Source organism: Amphibalanus amphitrite, unplaced genomic scaffold (genome assembly GCF_019059575.1).
Source record: "Amphibalanus amphitrite isolate SeventyFive unplaced genomic scaffold, NRLGWU_Aamphi_draft 000046F_arrow, whole genome shotgun sequence".
Classification (NCBI taxonomy): domain Eukaryota; kingdom Metazoa; phylum Arthropoda; class Thecostraca; order Balanomorpha; family Balanidae; genus Amphibalanus; species Amphibalanus amphitrite.
The window spans coordinates 260,622-287,778 of record NW_024881542.1 but is presented as its reverse complement, the minus strand read 5'-3'; the positions used below and the strand labels follow the sequence as shown (position 1 = coordinate 287,778).

The 27,157-nt window shown below is 52.5% G+C and overlaps 2 protein-coding genes across 2 annotated transcripts; one reads left to right on the top strand and one right to left on the bottom strand.

The window, feature by feature from the left end:
- Positions 1 to 3,159: 3,159 nt before the first annotated feature.
- Positions 3,160 to 9,009, bottom strand: LOC122377499 (pollen-specific leucine-rich repeat extensin-like protein 2). Its single transcript, XM_043357564.1, has 2 exons — positions 8,883 to 9,009; positions 3,160 to 5,910 (listed from the first exon to the last, which is right to left on the bottom strand). Exons 1-2 carry the CDS (start codon positions 8,898 to 8,900, stop codon positions 3,715 to 3,717), a joined length of 2,214 nt encoding a protein of 737 aa, XP_043213499.1. The 5' UTR covers positions 8,901 to 9,009; the 3' UTR covers positions 3,160 to 3,714.
- Positions 9,010 to 14,935: 5,926 nt separating this feature from the next.
- LOC122377497 lies at positions 14,936 to 27,027 on the top strand. The gene is made up of 3 exons (XM_043357562.1): positions 14,936 to 15,351; positions 22,600 to 22,937; positions 25,123 to 27,027. The coding sequence occupies exons 1-3, from the start codon at positions 15,067 to 15,069 to the stop codon at positions 27,017 to 27,019; spliced, it is 2,520 nt and encodes an 839-aa protein (XP_043213497.1). The 5' UTR covers positions 14,936 to 15,066; the 3' UTR covers positions 27,020 to 27,027.
- The last annotated feature ends 130 nt before the right edge of the window (positions 27,028 to 27,157 follow it).

Sequence of the window (27,157 nt, the reverse complement as noted above, 5' to 3'; positions counted from 1 at the left end):
TCGCAACCTTGGTAACGTTTCTGCTCATACAATGCCAATTTGGAAATAAACATGTCTTGCATAAAGCATTGCACCAAGTATTTCCACAGTGGACCTTGTACTGACATGCTATGTTTTGATGCCCGTAATACTCTGAAAATAATCACCCATCTGATCACAGATCGTGCGGCCGTTGTCTGCCATCACTGGCCGGAAGTGTGCCGGTCCCCGTTTCCGGCGAGCCGTCCCGTGGCGGAGACCACGCGGCGATGACGAAAGGTCCCGGCGGTGACCGCACTGCGGTCGGCCCCTCACGCCGTGGGTCTGTTGCGAAAGGGAAACCGATCCACTCTGGGGTCGTGCTCTGCGCCCGCCCGCGGTGGGTGACCGCCGGGCTGGGAGATCAGGCCGCGGCGTGGGTGATCATGTGAGCGCGGCGTATCTGTATGGACAAAAGACTTCACAGCTCGCTGGTAAGTTAATCTCATCTTATCAAAACTTATTATCTTAATCAAATTATCAAAATGTTGCATACAAGATCGTGGATGTAGATTTTTTGTTCGTTTATTCTAAACATAACAAACAGAAGTGATTCAGTGACTGTGAAAAGTTCGGCGTACCACATAATGCAATAAAGAAATAAACGTGCATCATTGAGTACAGATACATTAAATGCGGATTTACTGCCTTCTAGGATTCAGATTATTCTCAAATTCCACCATCGCATGAAGCACGTGCACTTTGGAGCACTCGATATTCATTCTTTCCTCCACCTCTCTCTCTCTCTCTCTCTCTCTCTCTCTCTCTCTCTCTCTCTCTCTCTCTCTCTCTCTCTCTCCCTCCCTCCCTCCCTCTCTCTCTCTCTCTCTTCTATCTCTCTCTCCCTCTTTCTTCCTCTCCCTCTCACTCTCTCTCTCTCTCTCTCTCTCTTTCTTTTTTTCTCTCTCTATCTTTTATCTACCACCATCCATCGCCGTCTAGCTGACCTCGCACCGGCAGCCATGCAGGCGGCAGAGGTGGCAAGTACATATACCGCCCGTCCCGCCCGAGGGCAGCAGCAGCGGCAGCGGCCGACCCACCCCGCCCCGGGCGGACCGTGCCCTGCCGAGCGGGGTTCAAGGTGCCCTCTGCTGCCGGTATATGGCGTGGTTGCCGAGTCCCTGGCGCGGCAGAGCCGTCTGTTCCCGTGCACAGGTCAGGGTGGCGGCTCAGCTTGTCACACAGACCGGAAACAGTGCAGATGTAATGTCTCTGGTATGGGAGCGGGAGTTTTTACCACCGCTGCAGCGAGCCTCGTTAGTTCAATGCTAGGTGGTTAAGTCAGACAACAGCGTGTGAAAACGGCTCTGTAGTGCCGAGGAGACTGTTCTGGAGTCTGCTGAAGTGAGATTAAGTGAGGACTAGGGATTAGGGTCTAGGCGTCTTGGATTTGCTTAGAGCGTGATCTAGGCTCTGAAAGTACCTACTATAACAAAGAGCTTGCGATTCGAGATGAGAGATGACACTAACAATGCGTTAATTGCACGTTACAGCTGGCAGGATCTTTTTTGCGAGAAAAAAATGCATGACTTTTGATAGTGTGATAAAAGGCTTCCATTGTCTCTGCTCTTTGTTTCATCACGATTTAAGCATGCTGCCTAAGTAAATGGAGATGTGTCCAAATTGTAGATTAGTAAAAATTATGTGACATCCCCTCTCTTATCAGCGTATGACGTGTAATCATTTGAGGCTCGCTCATTTTTACAATACTAACTACTCGACATTACCTCACTCAAAAGTTTACAGACCCTTCTCAGCGTCCCTTGTGCATGTGCAGCTTTTTGCAATGAACTGTTTCAACAGTAGTCGGTTGCGTTTTTGACGCATATACTATGTCACTATCGGTCAGATTGCACCACTGCCAATCTCTGGCCGTTCCCATCACACCCATCGGCATTGCCAGACCTGTTCTCCGGTCAAATTACCGAGACGTATTTCAAAACCCGGTCCCTGGGAACTCTAACAAGTCCCAATCGTCCCGATTGGCGCGGGACACGACAGTCGACTTGGCGTCGTTCACAGCCAAATCCCACCCGGGCCTGTTTAGTATGGAGTCATTGATAAGTCGGGACGCAACCGGAACGGTCCCTCCCGGCCCGTCTGGCGTCTCGGTCCGCCGAACTTCCGCACCGCCTCGACTCACCGCGCCGGCCGTCTCCGCGAGAGTCGGACTCACCCAATGACTCGCGACTCACGCCCGGCCCCGCGGCGAACTGACTCAACTCACCGTGACCTTTACCGGTCAGCCGCAGGGAGGAGGGGGCGCCTCAGGAGGAGAATGGCTCCGAGACGGGGGTGCAGACACCGCCCATAACGAGCGCCGACGGTATTTCGGGCAGGGCACTTTCACTTGGAGCGAACGGACACGCCTACCCCGCCTACTGGCGCGGCGCGGGCGGCGGCGATAGCCAGGGCGACGGTGACTGGTGGCGATGGTGACTGCAAGCGATGGTGGCGGTGGCGGTGGGCGGTGGTGGCGGTGGCGGTGGGCGGTGGTGGTGGCGGTGGAGACGATGGATATCACAGCGGCAAGGTCGAGCTCTGCTAAGTAACGGCGTTCAATTAATGTTCCTACGTCACTCCCATTCGCATCAACTAGCTATGATCGCTAGAGAAGCACCGCTCTCAAGGCTTCCCACTCTCTCTAGAGAGAGGAGCTGCGCACGACTCGGTCATTAGCTGACCTTTGTGACCCGGCTGACCCTCTGTGACCTTTGGCTGACACCCACGCTGCCGCCACTCTCCCTTTCGCATTCGATCGTTAGATGCCGGCGCCTGTGATGACGGTGTGGGCTCGACTGGCGATAGCTTGATGAAACGGAGATATCGTGAAAGCGAAACGGGCGATCGATAATTTTCGCCGATGCTCACATGCTGGTAGCATCTGGATGAGCAAATATATTAGTCATGCAGCAAATTAAACTGCCCATGAGCTGATGATGAACGGACGTGCGATATGTAACTCCGAAAAGAAAAGAGGCGAGGTTATTTCCTGTTGAGGCTGGTCTTTTGGAAGATATTCGCGTTTTCTAAAGTGTTATTTCTATTTTTTGATTGCATTAAAGCAAAAACATGCAGACAGCTGGCAAACTGTCTTCAGGTTTCCGTGAGTGCTTTGAGATGTCAAATATGTAAAACAGCATTGGAAGAAAACATGTATTCAAAAGTCGACAACGTATGTACAACTCTATGTACAAGTTCAGCGCTGCTCAGCATGTAATCTAGACATGAATGCATGCTTTCCTAAACTGTGTACATCTCAGGGCACACCGGATGACATATGAGTATTACAAACACAAACATTGTTTCATCTCTGCACCAACTCTTACCATAAATGGAAAGACTTGGCAGCTCTACATGACGATTGCAATACTCACAACGGGTCAATTTAGAGAAACGGGGGATCTCAATTTTCCAGCTAAAGAGCGCGCAAAAATATCATCTTTGTTCGGCTGCCTTGTTGGCGGTACCACCATTTGTGAGCACACACACACAGAGTCCACTTAGACAATGACTAGTAGTCGGGACACTCAGTGGTACAACAACGCAGAAAATCCTCGTCTAGACGCGCTAGCCCTACATCTGGCCAAGCTATACAATAACAACAGCGTCTGGGCGACGTATCGCCCCGTGTCAGCACGGCGGGCGGACGTTCAGTGTGACGTTATGGTGACGTCACATGAAGTCGCCGCTCCTCTAGCCCTGGCCCTGACCGAAGAAGTTGATGGGCGCCGGCGGGCGGAACTGGCCCTGCTGCTGGGGCGGGGCGGGCGCTCCGCTGAACTGGCCGAACGGCTGCGGAACGCCGAACCGCGAGAACACCGGGTTGGCCACCTGGGTGCCGAAGCTGACCTGCTGCACGGGCCGCGCGCCGCTCGAGCTCGGCGACGAGTCCGACTCCTGCTGCTGCTGCTGCTGCGGCTGCGGCTGCGGGGACGGCTGCGGGCCCAGGAAGATGGGGCGCGGCTGCGGCTGGCCCGGCTGGCCCGGCTGCGGGCGCGGCTGGTTGAACACGGAGAACACGGGCCGCTGCTGCTGCTGCTGAGGCGGCTGCGGGCGGTTGTTGAACACCGAGAACGGCTGGCGGGTCTGCTGCGGCTGCGGGGGGCCGAACTGCTGAGGCTGGCCGAACTGCTGAGGGGGACGGAAAGGCTGAGGCGGCTGGTTGAAGGCCGTGAACGGAGGACGAGAAGAAGGCTGCGGGGGAGGGAACGAGGCCAGCGCCGGCCGCGGCGGAGGGGGACGAGTCGTGGGAGGGGGAGGGGGAGGGCGAGTGGTGGGCGGCGGCGTCGGGCGCGGCGTCGGGGGCCGGGTCGGCAGGTTCGCGAACACGTTGTTCTGGAACGGACGCGGGGTGGTGGTGGTGGTCGGTCCCGTGCCGAAGGAGTTGATGTTCTCTCCGATACGAATCTCGGTGCCCTCCGGCAGAGTCTGGACCAGGTCAGTGCGGTGCTTGCCCGTGGTCGGGTCGAAGACGAGCTGGTGGTCAAACTTGCCGCTGACAGCTGCCTTGGGCCGGCCCAGGGCGAAGTCCTCGTCTCCCTCGTCCAGGGGACGCGGGGCCGGCGCCGTGGTCGGGCGAGACTGGATCTCGCTCAGGGCCTCGTCGAAGTTGAAGACGCCGCTGATGGCGGGGCGCGGGGGCTGCGGGGAGAAGGGACGCGGCTGCGGGGTGAACGGGCGCGGCTGAGGCGTGAACGGACGCGGCTGAGGGGTCACGAAGGTCGGCTGGGTCGGCTCCGGACGACGCTCGGGCTCGACGCGGATGGTGGGCCGGAAGGTGACCGGGGGTCGCGGCGCGGGCCTCTGCGGCTCCTCCTGTGACTCCTGCTGGAAGCCGAACGTGGGCCGCGGCCGGAAGGTGACAGGCTCGGGACGCTCGAACTGTGCCTCGGTGGGCTGCGGGGCGGGCGCGGGCGCGGGCGTGGTGCGCCGGCGGCTCTGCTCGGGGCGCCGGCTGCGCACCGGCTGCCGGAACTGACGCAGCTCCTCCTCGGGCAGCCGCTCCTCCTTGGTCTGCGAGATGAACTGGGTGTTGGTCGGGATGCGGATCGGCTGGTCGTCGAGCGGGTCCACGCCGCCGGCCAGGCTGCCGTCCTCCTCTAGGATCGGGAAGCCCTGCTCGTCGAACAGCGCCTCCTCAGTGGCGGTCTCGTCGCACGGGTTGCCCGACTCGTAGGTGAACTCGCGCTTCACGCCCTCGGGGTCGATGTAGCCGTACTTTCCGCGCACAACGCAGTCCGTGCCGCGCGTCTCCTCCTTGAACGAGCCGTCCTCAGCCTCGTAGCCGAACGTGAACGAGCCGTCCTCGTTGTAGTAGGAGTAGTTGCGGATCGTGCCGACCACCTCCTCCTTGCGGTTGAGCTGGCGGCCGCCGGACGAGCTGACGGGCTCGGCCGGACGCTGGCGGCGCGGCGCCGACGTGGGTGCGGCCACGGAGGGCGCCGCCGGGCGCCGCGCGGACACCAGGCGCTGGCGGACCTCGGGCTCGGGCTCGGCGGGCCGCTGCAGGAACACGGGCTCGGGCAGCGTCGGCTCCGGCTCCGGGCTGAACCGGGCCGGTGCGCTGGTGGCCGCGAACGAGGGGAACGTGCGCGGCGCGAACGTGGTCACCGGCGGCTCGGTGGTGGGCGCCTCGGTGGCCGGCGCCGCCGTGGTGGCCGGCTCGGGCCGCGGCCGCCGGATCACCTTCACTCGCCGGCGAGCGCTGCCCGGCCGGCGCACCAGTATGCGCTTGCGACCGTCCTCGCCGCTGTCCTCGATGGAGACGGCGCCGTCAATGACATCGGCCAGCCTCTCGCGGGAGATGAGCCGTGCCCTGGTGCGGCCACGGCCCCGCAGAGGGGCGTCATCCTGGGCCAGCGCCGCGCAGAGCAGCGCGCCCACCAAAACCTGCCGGGAAGGAGGGGGCCGGTCAGTACTGGCAGCCTCCGGCGGGTGGATAAATGCAGCTGTTGGAAATTTACAGGAGATAATGCAAATTGGTTTACAAATTATCTGCAGCACAGGTAGCAGTTACGCTGGGCAGTCCATTATGCAGGAAAGCTTGGAGGAACTGAATTACGTTGTCGTGCTGCTCGTAGCGCGCAACATGACAGGTACTTGCAGGTCAAGCGTGGCGAAGAGGAAAGCTATGAAGCCATGCGTGACGAGACCAGTGAGGAAGTGGTTATACGCGGGCGAGACAAACGCTCAGGGAAGCGGAACAAGAGATCGATGATGGCAAGCCTGTCAGAAAGCCAGCTGCTACGCCTGGGATTGAAAATAACGACAGATATGATCACTCTCTCGTTAGTCGTTGCGTCACTGCTTCTCACCATCAAGAAGATACATTCAGCAAGTCAGGCTGACTGGCCGAGAACAACGACGAAATGGCCATTCACGGCCGCAAAGCGTCCCGTATTTCGTGGATGCAATTTGTGCGGTTATTGCGCCGTCGCCGGGCGCTGGCCACCCTTAATTACTGACCATATCGGCGTGTGGTAACCTCGCGCCGGCGCCGTCACCTCGAGAAGTGGACCGGTCAGCCGGCTCTGTTTTTCTCAGGTGCACCGCTTCGGGAAACGCACAAGGTCGCGCCGGCATAAAGCCGCAGCCGGCAGCGGGCCCCGCCGAGCGGCGCACACTTGCACTACATATTGCCGAAATTGCGCAACAGAAATTGTCAAAGGTGGCTGCGGACCTGCGCCCATGCCTCTGAGATGTATAGATAGGGTCCGTGTCGAAACTGGGAGCTGAGTGACCCTTGCGGCGCCGGGGCGGCCGATTACGTCACAGGTCACCGCCGGCCGCCGGCCGAGGCCTGCAGCGGGACTGCCGGCCGAGCCCTGTTTACTCGGGGGTGCTCCAGTAACCTTGGGCGGGGCGCCCGAGCCGGCGCGACAGCACCAGCAGCTCGGGACCGGCCCGCCGGCTCCTCAGGGGTTGAGAAACGGGACTGAGAAACTGGGGCAGCGGCGGCGGGTGGCGGCCCCCGGTGCCCGGCCAGCGAGTGAGCCGCCGGCGCCCAGTTACACAAGACGCCCGCCGCCGTCGGCAGCGGGTGTTTACGACCGGTGATCGGCCTTGACGGAACGGTAACACACACCTTCGCCGGACGCTGCCGCCGGCGCTTTTATGACGGCTCGTCAATGGTGCCGCCTGCGGGCGTAATCAGTGGCTGACACGTGCTGGCGTGTCTGATTTTATGGTCATAACTCGAGTACAAAAAGAGTTATCCAGCCACATTACGAGCTTTAAGAGAGCAGTCTAACGATCGAATGAATCGGACATAGAATAGCATTACAATGTCACATTACATTCGTTCGAGTAGTTTCGACACCCGACATTTGATGCTCCTGACGGGATCGTTTACGATTTGCATAGACTTCCATAGCCTGAAGACGTCTTTGCGTAGAATATTATGCTATAATTGGGTGCGCTTAACAATGGGTTCTGGATTGACCGTGGTTGACTTAACTACCATCAATTTTTTGATCGGTTCGTAGTGTCAGATTGTGCACAAAAGCTCTGTTTAGTGCGAGCTCGGAGTTTATCACGCAGTTCGATTAAAGTGATTGATCTGAATTTAGGTTTAATCAAGGGCAGTTAAAAATTGTCCGTTTTAGAACACTCTAAAGGTCTTATTTCAGGCTTAAATAAGAATGTAGGTATCACGGCAATTTTGCTCACTGCATTAGCATTTTGATTACATAACACGGATGCTATCTAGATCCGCTCTAAAAAAAAGCGTTACGAAAGGTCCATAAACTGATCTTTCTTAATGAACGCTAAACGTACAGCATTGTTTCCTTTTTGTTGGTGGCTGACCACAATCATAAGCAACACAAGATTGCATAAATTTTATGACCATGGCACACCGCATTTTATTAACTGGATGTCAACTAATCTCCGCCGACTATATGACTGTCAGCATGTAAATCAGCCCTTAAATTAGTAGAAATCGAGCTACCAAGTGACGTTGATCGGCCACATGATTTGTGATCGGTCTCATGAGGTTTCCAGAGGCAAACAATTTTGTCGCGAGACAGATAATTTTCTATTGTGAACTACACATGGCGGGACGAGCACGTCAAAGTCAGCCTGTCATTTGATAAGGCAGCTGAAATAATGATCTGTCGAGCCGTTTGGGTTAGTAGCATGACTTTGTTTAATATGTTTAAGGAGTGAAGAACGGGATAAATCAGACACTTATTATCACGACACTTCTGTTACGCAATGCCTCACAATTCAATGTTCCAAACTTTAAATGTCAAATAAAGGAGAAAACTACAAGAAATGAGTAACAATTAGGAAAGATATTTACACTCTGCGGTCTAAAATAAGATATTTTTAGCATATGATTTTGAATAGATGATAATTTACCTATAAATTTATGACATAACTGTGCCTATATTATAGCTATTTCCCTATAAAGGTAGTGTAAATAAAGCAGGCCACATTAAAGGAACAGAGCCGCAAAGGAAGTCATCAGGGCCTTTTAAGATGCGCAATTCGCCGCTAATTGAACGATATGAATAAAACAGCTCAATCGTTACAATTTTTACACTTTGAAAGTATTGTTCTTACTTTATGAAAGGGCCATTTTTGATGCATAAACACCAGCACAATAGAGTTTAGTTGAAAACATTCGCAAATACTGAAAACAATTTAACTGTATCAAATACAGCACTGAAACTCTCTGTTAATTATTACCCTTTTAAATTTAATATTGTCCCTCAAACTTTCTACGCTATCCCAGGTCACTCCCTCGGGCCTCGGGTCATCCCAGGTCACTCCCTCGGGTCTTGGGTCATCCCAGGTCACTCCCTTGGGTCATCCCAGGTCACTCCCTTGGGTCATCCCAGGTCACCCGTTTGACTCACCAGTGCCAGGGGCCTCATGGCGCTGCCTCTCTGTCTCTCTCTCCGGTTAGGTGTCCGCTCTGTGCCGGCTCTCCTGGGAGACCGTCCGCCGGCCGGTTGCCACTACAACTGGCACTGAAGGTCGCCGCTCGCCTTTATAGCGATACCGGCAGCCGCGCACGCCGGCTCACTCGCTCTCTTTCGACGACGCCGGTAGCAAGGCCGGCCGGCCGGCGTACGCGCGCGCTGCCGATACGGCCACCACGCAGCCGCCGCCGGCGGTGCCCTGCCCGGCCCGGCGGCCATCGACGACCGCCGCGTGCCGACGGTGACGATGTTACCGCCACCGACAGTGGACGGGGACATGTCAGGGGGCTGAGGGTGAGGCGGTGGGGCCCGGCGGGGTAGACGGGGGGGGGGGGGGGGGGGAAACGGTGATCGTCGGTAGCGGCACACGTGGGTCAGGCTGGAGGGATGAGTTCACCTAGGATAAATGGAAGTAGTTACTGACTCGTTCACTCATTCACTGGAATTATACTTATTGGATTGGGATTGACGGATGTTACCAAGGCATTTTGAGAAAGAGTCTCAATGCAAAACTACACAGAAGATTTACATATAATGTGAGATCGGTTCACCTAGAAAACGTTATTTGAAACACCAAGTTTATTTAATTGTAAATGAAATGCAAGCGATGATCAAAGTATTGCTCATAAAGTACACCATGCTGTTCCTCTCTAGATATTAACTCGTTAAAAAACAATATCAATAAACAAAATAATTTAACCACTGAATGGCTGGTCACCGGTCCAATTGCTCGGACAGAATGTGACAAATAAACTAGGCCGCTGTATGAAGCCGCACAGTAGTATTAGATTGAAAACATCAATACTTCTGACTTTTGCAAGTTTTCATTGGCCGTTTTCACGTTGGTTATCTGGCACACATTTTGTCACATTCGATGTGATTTGATCAAATTAGGTTGAAGTTCATAGCTGATCCTCAGTAGCTTTCAGTTTGGGTTGCACAAAAAAAACTACTGCGCTATTTAAAGTTACTTTTGTACCTTACTAATCAAATTATCAGACATAAACATTGAAATGAATTCATGGTATGAAAGCATTTGCTGTAGGCAAAAGAGATTTTATTAGGTTTGGTCAAGTTTGGTGCATGATCTAGATAACCAGTCGTGGAAGCGGCTGTTGTTTAGCGGCGCACCTATAGCAGCATATTTACGGTAAGATATAAATGGATTCACCGTCAGCGCCAGTCCCCGACCAGTCCTGAACAAACTGCACATTTGTCCATCCGAACTCGCATGCCGTATTCACGAGCTCACAAGTGGGCGTGTAGCCAACAGCAGTGCAGTTCCACGACAGCTGCGTCATGAAGGTCAGTTTCATTAGCTTCAAGTGCACACTCATGGTTACTTTACCGTAGCAGTGGCAATGGTGTTATGAAAAATGAACTAAGTCGTTGAAGCTATCATTAATTGAATACATAATGGAAGTACTTAGCTGTAAAAAAGAACGGCTGAAAAAGAAATACACATATTTTATAAAGGCAAACGCTCTACTCGAACATAGAAACAGTGTTGGTTCCTCGCGACTAGCCCTCTAAAACTATCGAATCGGATGTCGCAGCGGCCAATCATCGTCGCAATAGAGGAGAGCTCCCATTTATTCCGACAGAATTCGAAATATTCATAGATCAAGTTTCTTATCCGCTATCCAAAACTGTATCTGAACATATCCTGATGGTTATGGCCTTATGATTTTAACTATGAACTGATTTACAAATGTGAATAATTTAGCCAAAATACCACTTTCATTAGTTAAACCACATAGTACTAGCGTGAGCACTACAGCGCTCATGAGCAATGCTGTGCCAGGCTATCGACCCACACAGGTATGCAACCGGCGTCCCGTGAGAAGCTGGCCACAAATTCACATGGGTTTTCTCATCAAGACGTCTGAAATGGCAGTACTGAATTACGACGCACTGCACTAAAGCACGGGTGTTGCCTCTAAGCTCTCTGAAGGTACTGGAAGCCGTGGGGTGAGTCTATGAGACTTGACATAACGCTACTGAGATGTAAGAAGCGTTACCCTGCAGGAAAAAGACGCTCAAAGAGCGGGGCTGTGGTCGGCGCAATCGCACATTCGTTCGCCGGCGCGCCATGCAGGATATAGGGCTTTGCGGTACAGCATACCTGCAGGCGCTCTGCTCCTGCCATCTAGCGACAGAAACGGAAGGCTGTGTGCATTGTGGTGTGGTTCGCCTACACGTTCCACATAGTGTAAGTAAATCTATGCCACTTTTGTTTGTATCATCAACATCTTATCGTTATCACCAGCATCACTTTCCTCCTCAGTTCGAGAGCTGCAGCGGTGGTGACCACATAAATGTTGCTACGTCTTGTCGCCCGGCCCCTCTAGGTATATTTATTTGTTAAATAACCCGGGACGAAGCCTAGCAGGCATAGGCGGCGGAACGGGGAGGGCACCGGGGCACCGTGCCCCCTTTGGTTTTGGCATTTTAACCCTCGCATGTGTGCGGCGTTTGCCAGCTTCTAATGTGTAGGGGGGGGTCGGTTGGACCCCCCCCCCTTGCCGTTTGGCCCCTGATCGAGCTAGAGCTTCGCGGAAAAAACGAGCGTGTTGCCCGTGACAAGAGGAAGCCGATGATACCCAATTTTAAGGTCCTAGGTCATTGGGTGACCTTCCAGGTCAGGTCAATGACCCAAAGTCGGGAAAATCGGGACCTGTTAGAAAGTCGTAAAGTGTGGCTGCTAAGGAGTTTTCCGGGGTGCTGATCACGAATATCGTGTAAGTTTTGATCACAGATGATGTCTTTAAGCATTTAGACCAGGTCGGGTCAGGTCAGGTCAGGTCAACCAGTAGGCATCGTGACGGGTATTCGTAGTATGTGTCAACCGCCTCTGACAGCTTCGTAACATGTTACGAAGGCACCAAAACTACTCCGTAAATGTTCAAGTGGTTGCTAAATTCGAATTCAGCTTCAAAAACTAGCCTAGAAACATGTACAGCTCGAAAAAGTGAACCGAGGTCACCCGAGGTCACCAAAGGTCAATGACCTGACCTGACCTTCAGGTGACCTTGACACCCACCCTAATGCATGGAAGCAACATCAAATCACATGTTTGAACGTTTGAAACCACGAAAAGCTTGCAAACGCGCGGCTAATGCGAGCCGACATACGCAGAATCGCGATTCCGGCCAAACATGGTCTCGGAAAAGAGGTCACAGGTCAAAGGTCATTTGGGTCAGGGTCATGAAATTTTCAGGGTAGGTGTAAAATTGATCAATGTGAGGGTACTGAAAGTTTCGTTGCGGTCAGCCGCTTTTTACGCGAGGTATTAGCGAAAAACCATGGGGGGGTCCATCCGACCCCCCCTACACATGCGAGGGTTAACATTAGCCCTATGGGCGTTGCATGGAAAGAATGGGACCAAAAGTCGGCAGTGCCCCCCCCTCCCACACACACTTAATTGAAGGTGTTCCGCCGCTACTGTCCACCACGCCGCAATGTGAGGTCTGGCGATGCACAGATCTCAGTTCACTTACACAGAGGTCAATGTTACTCTGCAGCAGCCTGGCATGGGAACCGAGCTGAAACAATCAATACCGCGTGACGGTCCCATAGGGTTGACTGAATTTCGCATGAGCGAGAGGTCAATGATTCCATACGACATGAACTCAACATGTGTTTTCTCTATTCCGGGTGAACTATAAGATCGGAACTCTTGGCGGAACCCACGGTTAACATTGGAATGGCATTTACTGTCACATGCCGCCTTCAAAAACATCAGCTTAGTGCCGCACCATGATGTAATTACTAATCAGTCATGAGAGCGCTGCTGCGCTGCAAAATTGCTGAGAACTTTTTTGTCGGGTGTTTTGAATCTGTCAACGTCCAACGAGCGTTCGCTTGCAAAACGGCTCTTTGCGCATAATGAGTTTAATACAGGTTTATTTGCACAACAATTTATGGCAGGAAAACAGATAAAAGACGTCGTGCAAGTGCCTTGCGTCTGGATGAGTACAGCATTCGTGCTGTGCTCTGGAGAGCTTTTGCCAATGTCTGAAGTCTGAACCATCCTGAACTAAGACCCTTTTATTTCATCTTAAGTAAATATTCATAACAAAACTGCTTATAACTTTTTTGTATGGTATTTTAAATATATCAATGAACATTCGCTTGCAAAGACACCGTATTTGTGCACCGTATTTACTTTTCCATGCGTAGGTACAGATACTTGCAATAAACATTTTATAAAAAGTCATACCTTCACCACATTTCCACATATTTTCATTTTCTATTCAAAGTTTGTCCAGCGAACCGGACTTCTGACGGTCGGAAGCGGGCGCGCCGCGCTGTCGGAAGGCCTGCAGAGCGCGGGTCACGACCCTTCCCACGCGGCCCGATCAGCGAATCACGCGACTGAGCCCGGTCGTGAGTGGAGGATGCGCCGCCATGGGACGACCGCGAACGAGAGCCGCGAGGAAGCAATCAGCCGGTGTCGCAACGGCCCCGGCACACAGACGCTGGGGAGGAGCAGACAAGCAGCAGGCATGTCCAACACTTGCTGCGAGAAATTCTAGTGAGAACATCGGGGTCAAGTGCACACGATGGTAGGCTGAAAAATAAATCGTGGAATTGATCTTATTCTATTCTTGGCGCCTTATGATGAAAATGTATGTGAATCGTGCAGAGGTAACCGTCCATTCCTATGCTGTTAGTGTCTGTTTCGGTTGCGAACATATTTCCAATTATTTGCTCCCAGTGAAGGTTTTCCGCCGGTGGCTGTAATTACGCCCACCTTCATCCGGCCTTGTCATTCGTTCTGCACTGCTTATGCAACTGATCAGCGCTGTAGCACCTGTCATCGTGAAGGCACGCCCCACCCTCCCCCATGCGCCAGCCCTGATACAAATCACCGCATTCCAGCCTTCAGTCTGGTCTGAGTCAGAGCGGAGCCGAGCGGCCGTTCTCAGGGGCAGGTGGCCCCCCAGAGCGGGCCGGCCGCTCAGAGCGCGCTGCGAGCCACGGTGTTCCCCGGACCCCTGGTCAGCCGCAGCGCGCCCATCTCGGCCGCCGTTTGCGTAAGGGGAGCAGGGTGTCGGTTAGAAAGGCCCGCGGTGCAGGCCGCCCAGCGGTGGCGGCGGACCGAGCCGTCCTTTCATGGCCCCCGGACGTGGCCCCGCGCGGCCGCCGCCGCCGTCGCTCCGTATACCGCGGCGGCTGCCATCGGCGCAGCTCTGCTCAGTTTGCGACACGGGCGGGGCCGGTTGGCCCACCGCGCCGCTGGACGATCAAGGTCAGAGTGGCCGTAGGAGCCGCGCCTTTCGCACGGCCCCGGCACCGGCGGCGAGCCCCGAACGGAACGTGACGAGATGGACGGCTGGCCGGCCGGCGAGCGGCGCCATAGTCCTGACGATTTCGCCACGCCCGATCCGCCCACCGGCACCGGGACACACACAACAGTCCTTCGGCACAAAACAGGACGGCAAGCTGCTTTGTGATCGTCTATGCGCACTGAAATGCTTTCGTGGTAAGTCACACTCGTGAGAATATTGAGCTTACCAAGGAAAATATGACCAATCTTTACCAAAAACGAGGCATGAGAGATACTGCCGAAAATAGCGAATAGTGCTGGGTTAGCTAGAACGCTTGTTGAATAACGATGGTGGTTTGGGATGGTTTGGGACTGAGACCTTTCCGCATCCAGAATTGAGTGATGAGTCAGCCAATGCTGATAGATTGTAACTGGTTAGAGCTAACAAGTCATAACTGAGCTGGATTATAAATTAGGCGGTCACCCCAAACATATAAGTCTCATAACACCGAAACTAGCCTTTCCAGACACAACGAAAAGCATTGTTTTGGCTGCATTTATGCGTGAGGACATACAAGTTCACCAAAACCGTTTAGGCTTTTTATCAAGGCCCTAAATTTATGACTTTCGGCTTTTTACATCGGCATTATGATGTCGAGCTTGGAGGTGTGATATTTATACGTCCCGTGCGAGTGTTGACATATTTTGCAAGTTCTTTTTGAACAGCACGTTTCTTTTCATTTCGCTAGAATGACGAGTACAAGGCATATGACTAGGAAATTATGGCAAATTGTAAATTTAAATGATCGAACGGTTTGTGACAAAAGGGGTCGATGACATGAGTCAATGCATAGCTACATTATTTACAACAAGTTAGCTTCATTGTACGTTTGCTTTGCAATGCTGCACACAACGCTTCATAATGAGACCGAAATCATTAACGCTATGCTTCAAAACATTGAACAACAGCCGAATGGTTGGAATTTCACTGAAGAAAACAGCTTTCGCAACGAAATCAATTATTTCCAAATTTATCGGAATAATGAAGAAAATGAAGTGAAAATATTTGATATGATTTTACCACAACGTGACGAAGAAATTCTGCTGTGGCAAAAGGCAGGGAACTATGTGGTACGTATCAATTTGATATTCAAAAATATTTCATGCATTGCATAAACCATCGGCCAATGCCCATTGCCCAATGGCCAGATGTTTTTCACCAAGCTGCGGTCGGTACACATTGGTCCCATTAGGTAATAAAAAAGCTTGCACGCATTTCATCAAATGCGTATATATGATGGAGTATATATGTGATGATGGAGCATATATATGATGGAGTCGCACTTTCAAAGCTTACACTCCTTTTGTGGTATAACGGTATCGCTCCTTACGCAGATAAATTCAAGGGTTTTTAATTATATGTGTTTTATCTATACAAACGGCGAACACACCTTGTTGAGCTTACTGTAATAAGACAAATTAAATTGCAAAATGAAACGTATGTCAAGTAGTGCACCTTAAAAGGATCTATGTGTTCCGCTATTCCTTCTAAGTCCAGAGTGATAAAGAGTGCCCTTCGGCGTCAATACGGCACTCCGTTTCGTTGCGTCTCGCTGCACTACCGTTTCTCACCACGGTCGCCGCCGCCGCCACCGCAAATCATGACACTGTGCAAGGTCATATGGTCGGCACCGACGAGGAAGCGAAACTTCCAGAAAAGTTTATATAATTGTTCCCTCTAGACATAAGCATTAAGCAGTGCCTGAGAAGTGTGTGTTTTAGTTGAAGCTTTACCCCTACCTGGCATTATCCTTCGACGGCCCACAGGGACGGAATACGAGCTCCACAGATTCGGCAACTTGTTGATCGAGACTCGAGAGGTTAACTAAAGGAACGGGCTAGTTCCCACAAGCGAAATTCAATGGTACCCGATATCCCGCGCCGGGCCGGTGCTCTGAGATTCCGCGCCGGGCCGCGGGGGGGGGGGGTGTTTGAACACCCCCCTTCTAACTCGGCTCCTGGGCCACGTAGTTACACGCGGTAAGCGGCAATCGAAAGAACGTCAAAAATAAGGACGAAAACATTTCGGTCATTTTTTGGGTCAGGTCAAAGGTCAGGTCACCAGAGGTCACCAAAGGTAAAATGTTGACTATTTCAACATTTTGGAAACTGCCAACGGCTATCTCGGGAACCGATAGAGCTACAGCGCCGCAAAAAAGCGCATTCGATAGCCCTTTTACAGACCTTTCTGAGTAATGCTCTCAGATTTGACCTCAGGTCAACGGTTTAGCCTCCAGAGGGCAAAAACTCCAAAAATAGCCGTTTTTACGAAAAACGTTTTTTCGGCAATAACTTTTGACTCAAAAGAGCTATGACATTACTTTTACCAGAATCGTGTTCCTCTCGTCAAGACGCGTCGAATGAACTATAATTTGACCTTGAAAGGTTAACTTGAAAATTTGACCTCAGGTCAAGGTCATGACCTGACCGGAAAAGGTCATGTTGCATACCAGTCGATCCGCAACGTCGAGCCGAACACATCTAAGGCGTTTTCAGCGCTCTAGCACGCCTCTATCAGAAGTTATCATCGAAAAACTGTTAGATTCCAGGGCGTATTTTAAGGGATTTTCACTGGGTCGGCAATCACAATTAGGGGCGGCATTTTGCACTCATGGGGGCGGCACTTGACATCTGAAGGGGGCGGCATACCTACTGATATTTAATGACCAAAAAAGACACGTTCTACGGTTCTTTTATAACTTTCTAAGTAATGATTTCAGATTCAACCTAAGCTCAGCGGTATTACGTTTATTTTTCCGGGATATAGCATTTCTCTCGTCATAATGCGATAAATGAACTATAATTTGACTTTACAAAAATTAATTTAAAAGTTTTACCTGAGGTCAAGTTCATCACGTAGCGACACGCTTACCGCGTGTCGCTACGTGGCCCAATAGCCAAGTTATAGGGGTCGGGAGGGGGGTTCAAACAGCCTCAGCCCGGCGCAATGGTTAGCATTTACACATATTCAAAAGGCACCGTTGGACAAACTGTAGGAGCGCATAGCTGCAATATCAGGTTATGGAAATTTTCCTCATGTTTAGGGCACAATATGGAGGGGCAAGAATATACGTTTGCCCCTCCTCCAAAAGTTTCTTAGGGAACGATGCCTCCTCTACCACCCCGTAGGTATCCGTCGCTCCTGAAGCGGTCATTGAAGGCCTGGGTTTCCGCTGCGTCACGTTGACGCTTATAAAGCCTCTAAAACTAGGTTGAAGAGAGGAAAACTTCAATTGAACGTGAACGCTTGCCATGAAAGGCAACGTATGATAAAGTTATGGGCATCTGGTTACATCTTCAGATGATCGAACAGAATAATCAGGTACATGGTTTCTTGTCTAAGCTTTGTCACAAATTATGGGGGGAGGGGCAAAAAGATACTTTTGCCCCCCACGAGTTTGCCAGGGGGGGGGGGCAGCTGCCCCCCTGCCCCCCCCCCCCCGAATCCGCCGCCCCTGCCGCGGATACTTTAAGGGGCGGCTCCATCATATGGAGGGGCGCTACAGATCGTTAATGGGCGGCATTAGGTATGATATTTAGGGACTCCGATACTTCGAAGGGCGCCACCGTTTGTTTGAGGGTGACATCATCACTTTGAAGGGCACCACCGATGCTGTTCGGGGCGCCACCGACACTATAAGGGGCGCCACCGACACTGCCAGGAGCACAGTCATCACTTTGACCGGCGCTTCTATCACATTTAAGGGCGCCGTGAGCACATTGGGGGGCTGCACCATGACGTGGAGGGGCGTTACGGAAGGTTTGAGGGGCGGCAACACGACATTGAGGAGCGCCTCCGACACTTCGAGGGACACCAGCATTTTTTTAGAGGCGGCACCTTGACTTTTGAGGAGACACCACCGACACTGTAAGGGGCGGCACCATTTGAGGGGCGTCTCGGATGGTTTGAGAAGCGGCACCATTATGTATATTGTATATGGAGGGACGCTACAGAAAGTTAGAGGGCGGCAACATTGTATTGATGAGTTCCTCCAAAACTTTGAAAGGCGCCACTGACACTGTAAGGGGCGGCACCAGCACTTTTAGGGGCGGCAGCATCATTTTGAAGGCCGCCACCGACTCGTTGACAGGAGACACCATCACATTTAGGGGCATCACTGGCACTTGAGGGAGGCACCATCACATTGAGGGGCGCCACCGATACTGAAAGGGGCGGCATCATCTTCTTGAGGGGCGGCATCATCTGCTTGAGGGGCAGCTCCATCACAATGAGGGGCTATGTGGATACCTAGAGGGGCGGCACCATTATATAGGTGGGTTCATCTGACACTTCGAAGAGCGTCACTGACACTATAAGGGGCGGCACTAACACCTTAAGGGGCGGCAGCATCATTTTGAGGGGCGCTACCGACTCGTTGGCGGGCAGCACCATCACATTCAGGGGCGGCATCATCTTCTTGAGGGGCGGCATCATCTGCTTGAGGGGCGGCTCCATCACAATGAGGGGCTATGTGGATACCTAGAGGGGCGGCACCATTATATTGGTGGGTTACTCCGACACTTCGAAGGGCGTTACTGACACTATAAGGGGCGGCGCCAACACTTTAAGGGGCGGCAGCATCATTTTGAGGGGCACCACCGACTCGTTGGCCGGCAGCACCATCACATTCAGGGGTGCCACCGGCACTTTGAGGGCGGCGCCATCACATTGAGGGGCGCCACCGATACTGAAAGGGGCGGCGCCATCACATTGAGGGGCGCCACCGATACTGAAAGGGGCGGCATCATCTTCTTGAAGGGCGGTATCATCACATTGAGGGGCTCCACAGATGCTTAGAAGGGCGGCACCATTAGGGGGCTACTAACAGATTTAGGGGCGGCATTGTCACATTGAGTTGCAGGATCATCACTTTCTACATATAGACGGCTGCTTCACTTTAAGAGGCGGCATTAGCATTTCGGAGGGCAGCAGCCTCACTATGAATGACGGCACCTAGCCTGCATGTGCGTGCTGCATCCTAGAGGGGGCGGCAACTGGGTCGGCAAACGGCTGTCACTGGGTCGGCATTCTCCGTGACTGGGTCGGCAATTGCCGACCCAGTTAACATGTTAAAATACGCCCTGTTAGATTCTGTTCGTGACCTGAGATGACCTCGGGGACATAACGAGGGGTCACAGTTGCCATTTTCTGGTTCAATGTGTCTATTTTACCTACATCTCGATGTTTGAGAGTGTCTAGAATAGCGTTCGTGCAAAACAGACGCTTTTCAATTTTCTCCCATTGACTTATACCTAATGGAGAGGCCGCAAAATTGACCTGACCTTAGGTCACCGATATCAAAATTCCGAGATGAACATTTTATAGATAGTGTTGCTCTTATCAATCGCTGAAAGTTTCAAGGCAATCGTTCAGTCGGTGTAGCTATGACGAGCATTCTTATTTTTTCTGAGGTGAGGTCACTTGGCGTGACCTGGTGACCTGACCTAAGGTGACCTGGGTCTGAAATTTTCACAACATGTGCAGAAAAGATGCACGAACAGGTGTGCCAAAAACCGCAAGGGGGTGTTCAAACACCCCCCCCCCCCGGCCCGGCGCGGGATATAAAGGTCTATGTTCAATCCTTGATCCCGTAGCTAGATCTGTAGAATCAATGTCCAAAAATCGTATTTTTGCGGACAAGTTTCGAACAATAATCGCAGATGAAATGCAACAGTGAACATACAAGACAAGCACGCTCGTCTTGCAGGACCTGTAAGATATTTTCTAACAGGTGCCCAAACGATACCTAAGTACAACGCGTGCCCTAGCCCGATTCGTTGGTGCGTTTTGGAGACATCACCAAAGCGCTTGGGATTTGGGGCAGCCTGTCCGTCGTCAAACGGTATAGTGCTTGTGCGCTCGTAAGTTTAACGAGTATCGTGATATCCGCTTCACACATTGAAGCCATTGCCAGCGCAATGTTTGACGGACCAAAGCCAGCACGGCCATGGGAGCCACAAAGTCCGCTTCGGTTCGACGCCATGTGCGACCTTACAGAATTGGAATGGGTCGCGGCCGCTTCAGGTGACATTAGGACGAAGGTTGTGTCTGAATCAGCAGCTGTTGAGCAGTCATGCAGAGAGGCAGCATTTTGGGCTGTCGACAGCAAGTTGCAATTGCAACACATTTTTTATGCATTTTTAATCAATTATTAAGAGTCAAGACCTTTGACTTATTTGTAACATCATTCTGTGACAGACTTGTAAGAAATGGAAACGTTACAAACTAACAACCAATCATTTTATTAGACAGCATCATTCAACCACGACAGAGAAAGCTGATCAAGTGAGAATATCGAACATGAGCAGATAGCTTTCCCAGATTCATATCCACCAGTATAACGCCTTTTGGGGCGACTAACGGAGCGAGCGAGAGGGTGGGCCTTGCACGTGCGAAATTTCGAGGGGGTACCTCCAACTGACTTGTGCACTGCACCCTACTAACCGGTCTCTAGCGATGTGCCAAATTTGAGCACAATCGGCCCAGCCGTTATCGAGATCTGGAAGCGGCACCCTGCACGTGCGCACGTGCAACATGGGTCCCAACTGACTTTTGCACGGCACCCTACTAACCGGTCCCTAACCGCGTACCAAATTTGAGCGCAATCGGTCCAGCCGTTCTCGAGATCTGGAATCGACCCCTGCACGTGCGCACGTGCAGCAGCACTCCAACTCTGGCACATGGATATGCAGTGCCTAGTGGGTGCCTACCTACATGCCAACTTTCAGCGCAATCGGCCAAGTAGTTACCGAGATATTGCAACAATTACAAAACTGACACCTCTTCGTTTTGCACGTGGCACGTGCATAAGGGGTCACCCACATGCATCGGGAATAGTCCAATACTTGGCAGAAGGAATGAAGCTACCTTACAAAAATTACTGCATGTAAATCGGTCAAGTGGTTGCTGAGATATAAGCCTCGCAAAAGCGTCCGCACGGCTCGGAAATTTCCGTTAATCTAAGGAAAGACTCCGCTCGCTTCGCTCGCTCCGTAATCAAGATGAATGGACGTAAAAATTCCGTCATGCGTCCCGACCCATTTAAAGTGTTCTGCGCTCAAGCGTATCACTGCAGAGGATATCGTGGCGCTCCTACCATCGTCCGGTGACCACCAAGCCTATCATACGTATATGATCCGATCAAAAGTCACTCGCGATCACTCCCGATCGGCCTCCGTCTTGTGTAAGCGCGTCCTTGGCTGGCAGCGTGCCTCATTTGGCCGGCCCACCTGCTCCAGTTCCCTGACCGTGTGTGAGGGAACATGGGATGACGGAAGAGCCCACCGGACCAGTTTGTACACCGACGGATGTCCGAACCGGCATGGCGCAAAGATAGTGGCATTGGCCGGTACACCGTCAACGTGAGAATTGTCCTGACCGGACGTCAGTATTATAGCAAAGATTGGTCACAGAAACCTGACCGGACTGGTGACTGTGACGACTTGCTAGTTAGCGTAATCGCAACAATGGAACGGAAGCGCAATGCAGCTGTTGCGTCCAGTGACGCTGGCGAGGAAAGTGGTGTCAGATGTCTTTGTCACCAAGACATGGCGAAAATGATTTCGGTTTTTATTGGTGCAATACCTTGGCAATGTCAATGACAGCAGTATCTACCTATGTGTAGTTTTACACTACTCATTCATCGGAGGGGAAAGGGCAATGTTCCAATAGCACCAAAAGCTGGCCAGGGAAGACAAAATGAGGTCGCACCGATAGCACCGATCAGGGCTGAGGCACAGGTTTTAATTCTGTCATGATATTTTCATAAATACAGTACATAGAATCCGATTGCTAAATCCTCGGATAATAAATCCAGCCGCATATTGTGGACACTTGAGCTATTCACGGATTTTATCCTTAGCTGACTCCGGTTAATAAAGCCACCGCTTAATAAATCAAAAATGCCGTGTCACCAAGGTGCATTTATTACGCAGACTCTTCTGTATTTCGTATGAAATATTTCGTACATCTTAAGCGTCCATCAAGCATATTTGCACCAAAAAGGGTATTATAATAGGTGTAGGTATGTATACCGGATTTGGAGGCTGAAGTTCTTGCCACCCAGGAACCAATTTCCTTATCGTGTTCTAGCGTATATATTAGAGTTCAGTGGTTCTAGCACAGGGTACCCTGGGTGGAATATTCTGCATAACCCATAAGCTAACCAAACACTGATAGTGAAGTGAGCTCGGACGTTCCGATCGCCAATGTCTCGCCTGTCCGTTACGGTTACGCACGCCTGCCGATCTCCCGGGTGATCAGCAGGTAGGTAGCTCCCGATTCTCCGCCCATCAGTCACACCTATCTCGCTCTTCCAGACGATCCCCTACACGCTGGAGCCATCTCTGAGCGCCGCACAGCGCCGGGCCATCCCTGACGTCCTCCGCTCCATTGAGGTCGGCACGTGCATCCGATTCACGGCACGGTCCGGCCCCTGCGACCGTGGCGGCGCCAGCGGCGGCGGCGCGAAGCTCTGCTTCCGCTCCGGTCCTGAGAGGGCAGCACACCTGGGTCGGCGGCCTGGCGGACCACAGCCGGTGACCCTGACGCCTGAAGATGGGCCCTACTGGGTGCTCCACCTGGTGGGCCATGTGCTGGGTCTGCCGCACCCACACACTTGTCTGAGACCTTGGCAAGACGGCCAGAACAATACCAGGTAGGCAGAGGCGGATCCAGCTCAGAGGTTTGGGGGGGGGGGGGGGCAAACCATAAAAATTTATCGATTCTTTCCATGCATCGTCCATAGGCGCAATGTTAAAATCATGCCGTTTGGGGGGGGCAAATGCCCATTTTGCCCCCCCTGGATCCGCCACTGCAGGTAGGCATGAATGAAACGGGGCATCATGACTGATCAAAGCTGGTTTCGTGAATAGGAAGGGTTCCCGTTCCTCGTTGAACCTGTCGGCGCTATCACGGCCTTCCAGATGCAAACTTGAAACGGTACGGTGCCCTCAGAGACCTAGACCTCGAACTCTCGCTAATGAGAGCAAAGAGCTAGCTGGGTGTAGCGAAACGGGTGGAGTAGTACCTACAGCCGGCTCAGGAAACGAGGCTGTAAGGGCTATTCCAAGTGTGAAAGCAAAGGTCACTAACACGATCTATGCATTTTAGATAAGCGATAAGTGAGACCTCGGGCGACTGTGAAAGTTTCCAGCTCGTAAGCAACTATGAGCGAGATAAGTCACATTTAGGAAAGACGACCTCTTCCGGTTTAAAACACAGGAATGGAACGCAAGGCTTATACAAGAGGAGAGAGGGAGCGACAGAGTTCCTCTCCTCTCTCTTTCTCTTTTTCCCTCCAGAGTTCCTCTTCTCCCTCTCTCCATCCCTCCCTCCCTCTCCCTCTCTCTCTCTCTCTCTCTCTCTCTCTCTCTCCCTCTCTCTCTCTCTCTCCTCTTCTCTTACCTATTCTCATCGAATATGGCAGAATTCGATTAAGAAATCACTGACAGGTCAGGTCATGCGCTAGAGGCAGCTTTCGTATTCAGTGCATCTCGATAATCTCGTATTGATCTGAGTTAGGTAAATGGGAATGGACAGTGGTCGGAGAGTGGACGGACCAATATTCCACAATAGGCCTACCGGCATCGCCACCAATACCTATCAGTGACCTTCAAACCGCCGCGCTCCGACAAAATGTGATACGGTCCTTTCACTTTTGTCTGAAATAATACCACTTGTGAACGACTGACAAAACGTTATCGGCGTTGTACCAATAGGTTCTGGTGCATTTATATATTTAACTTATCTATCATTCTGGGCACGTCCGGTCCAGCATAGATCGATCAAAAGACTCGATGCCTTCCTCCGACCGTGACAGTGCAGATATCAATGATGAATGGACGCCCTGGAATCTCACGAGCCTGGCACACAAGCGGGCCTCCTCACGGCACGCGGCTACTATACATACTTACTCCGCTGCACGGCGAGCGACTCCGCCTGACTCACTGCGAGCCAAGGCCGCGTCACACAGAGTAGGTACGCAGCGGCCGAGTGGAAGGGCGAGCAGCTGGGTCGGTTCACGTCACGGCGTGACACGCCGGTCAAAGTGCAAAGACGTAGCGGCGAACCCAGATGACAGAACCGAGACGGTGTCCCTGACGGTGTCCCCGCTAATGGAGGAGCCAACGAGCGCACTCTGCACGCTCAGTGACGCTCAGTCATGCGGTGCATGATTGCCGCTTTTGATGAACCAGAAAGAATAACATACTGTGAGCGTTGCCTGCAGAGTAGATACGCCACGCTGGTCAGTCCGTCCTGATTCATTACATGTCCAGCTGATGTAGAGCACAAAGAGCACAAGTTTTCTACAGGACCTTTTAGGCAGAAGCGAGGCATTGTATACGACGGTAGTCGTACAATATCGACATCGGGTGGTTGAATAAGAAAGATGCGAGAGTGACGTGCGCTTAGCAAGAACCCGTACATGCAGCTGTGGTCGCCTGTGTTGGAGATCCTGTGGCTGTACAAAAAAAAAGCATGCTTATTCAGGGACGTAAGGCACCGATCGATCAGAAGGCATCGATCGAACAAATGCTCGTGCACGGCCGGTTATCAGCAAAATAGGAGCAGACAAAGACATCCACTTTACATATCTAGCCAAACGAAGGGTGGATATTGGGCAAATCGAGGATTGATATCATTCGTTTCGACGGGCGACATCCCCCTCAACCATACAGATGGCGAAATACTTTAATTTGTCTCATACATAATTAAGTTCTTTGTGCAAATATGATAAAGAAATTACGGAAAGTGGCCGTGCACCTTTGTTACAAACGCTGTGACTCGAATCACGTCAAAACGTCTCAGTCATTTTATCGCTGACTTGTGTGTACCTGCAGGAGGGGCTGCCGCTCACGCCAGTGTCCCTGGCGACAGTTCGACCCCGGCTCGGCACTGCACCTCACACCTGATGAGCTCGGTCCCTGGACACCGCCTCACACCACGCGCCTGAGCTCAGCGTCTGCTCTGCTGGCGCTGTGGCGGACCCGGCGTGCGGCCCGACCCTCGCACTGGGACCTGCTGGCGCTGCACGAGCTGTACCGGTGCTGGGAGGGACGCCCCCTCTGCCCGCCGCGGCCCTGCCGGCACGGCGGGTTCGCGGACCTCCGCTGCCGCTGCGTCTGTCCCCCGGGGTTCAGTGGTGACGACTGCAGTGCCGGGACCGGGCCGGCGCAGGATTGTGTGCGCTATGTGGAGGCGGAGGAGGATCTAAACCTGTCGCCGAGCGGGCTGCCCGAACAGGGAGCTGTCGGACCAGCGGACCAGTGCGTGGTTCGAGTGAGGACTTCCTCTCAGCGGCTGTGGGTCCTGGTGAGGGTTACGGGGGAGTCCAGGATGTCGCCAGAGCAAAGTGTAATGCTCTTCGCCGACGCGTTGTTGTGCAGTGTTAAGATGTATGTGTTTTACAACGGAAGCCAAAAGAGGATCTTCTGCATCCTGGATTATCTGGGAGAGCCGCTGTTATTGAATGTTGCAGGAACTTTTGCTGATGTAGTGCTTCATGCAAACCCGCCACAACTGAACACACACCAGACATGGAAGCAAGCGAGAGTCGTGGTGCGTTCGGCTGATACCTTGTCCAAAAACCTGTCAGAAAAAGTAACGTCGGCACCTACCACAACATTGCCAACTGTCACCTCTTCATCGGGACCACAGCATTATGGAAAAGGTCAGATGCGATCGGCAGTTGGCGCCGTCCCCTCACTGAATCTGCTCATTTTGCCGCCGATTTTATTTGCTTTGATGGGCTTCAACTTCTTGGTCGTGTTCGTCATCAAGAAATACTGGGAGTACCGCTACGGCACCGCGGGTATTTACCGGGGCACCGAGCGAGCGGACTGGATGGACCAGGACGAGGAGGAGCCCGAGGACTACCAGATCAAGGTGGAGTACTCCAACAGCTTCGACGCCATCAAGCCCGGCTGGGAGGGCATGACGAGGGAGACGTCGGTGCCGCAGGCCGAGATGACCGACCTGGAGCTGTTCCGCACCATGTACGGGGTGCCGGCACGACCTCAGCCCGACGATACCGAACAGGAGCCGACGCCGCCGGCCCGCGCACAGGTACCGGCAGAGGGGGAGGGTCCCACTCAGAGAGACAGGGCGGGGTCACCGACACCGGGAAAACAGGAGAGTCTCACTGTGCCCGCTGAGACGAGTGCCGGTGTGTCGGGGAAGAAGAGCCTCACCAATACTGGTAAACCAGACATCAGCAAATCCAATGACAAGAGACCTGCGAGTGTCGATAAAGTGAAAACAACTTCATCCGTCCATGCTAACCTCGGAAAGACTACCGACATAGAGGCTTCCCACTCGCTGGAGGGAAAAATGAGCGACGGCTACCTGAAACCATTGGACCCACTCTCAAAAACAAGGAAGCGAGTCAGTTTTAGCGACGACATCGGCGAGCCGCTGTCCGTTCACGCAGATCTTCCATCGGGGAAGAAAGGAGAAAAACCGCAAACATCCACAGCCTCAAAGAAGCCATCTGAACCGAAAGTGGCGGCGGACGTGTGTATCGCTGTCCCATTCAGCGGAGACGCCCAGCCACAGTCGACGACGGCCAACGATTCTGATAGCGACGACTCGGACGAGTCTTCCTGCTGCGATACCTCGTCGTCAAGTTCCTACCATGAGGATGACGACGACCTCAAGAAACCAGAGCCTGGACTTCTGCAAGGATTGACGCGGTGTTTTCAAAGGAAAACAAACAACGATTCGAGCGAAATACAATGACACAGCAATACGACTTTTCAGAGGTTATGAACGGCATAGGGTGGTGGACGACGTACACGCATCACGATCTGGAGGTGGCAGAGTCCATGTATAAAATGCTCCTCATAAGTCGAAAACCGCAGCCATCAGCGATAACAC

Excerpts from the sequence above, each read along its gene's own strand:
- LOC122377497 (XM_043357562.1), top strand. The coding sequence starts at position 15,067 with ATGCATAGCTACATTATTTACAACAAGTTAGCTTCATTGTACGTTTGC. Across the intron at positions 15,352-22,599 it reads AAAAGGCAGGGAACTATGTG|ACGATCCCCTACACGCTGGA; the intron begins GTACGTATCAAT and ends TCGCTCTTCCAG. Across the intron at positions 22,938-25,122 it reads GACGGCCAGAACAATACCAG|GAGGGGCTGCCGCTCACGCC; the intron begins GTAGGCAGAGGC and ends GTGTACCTGCAG.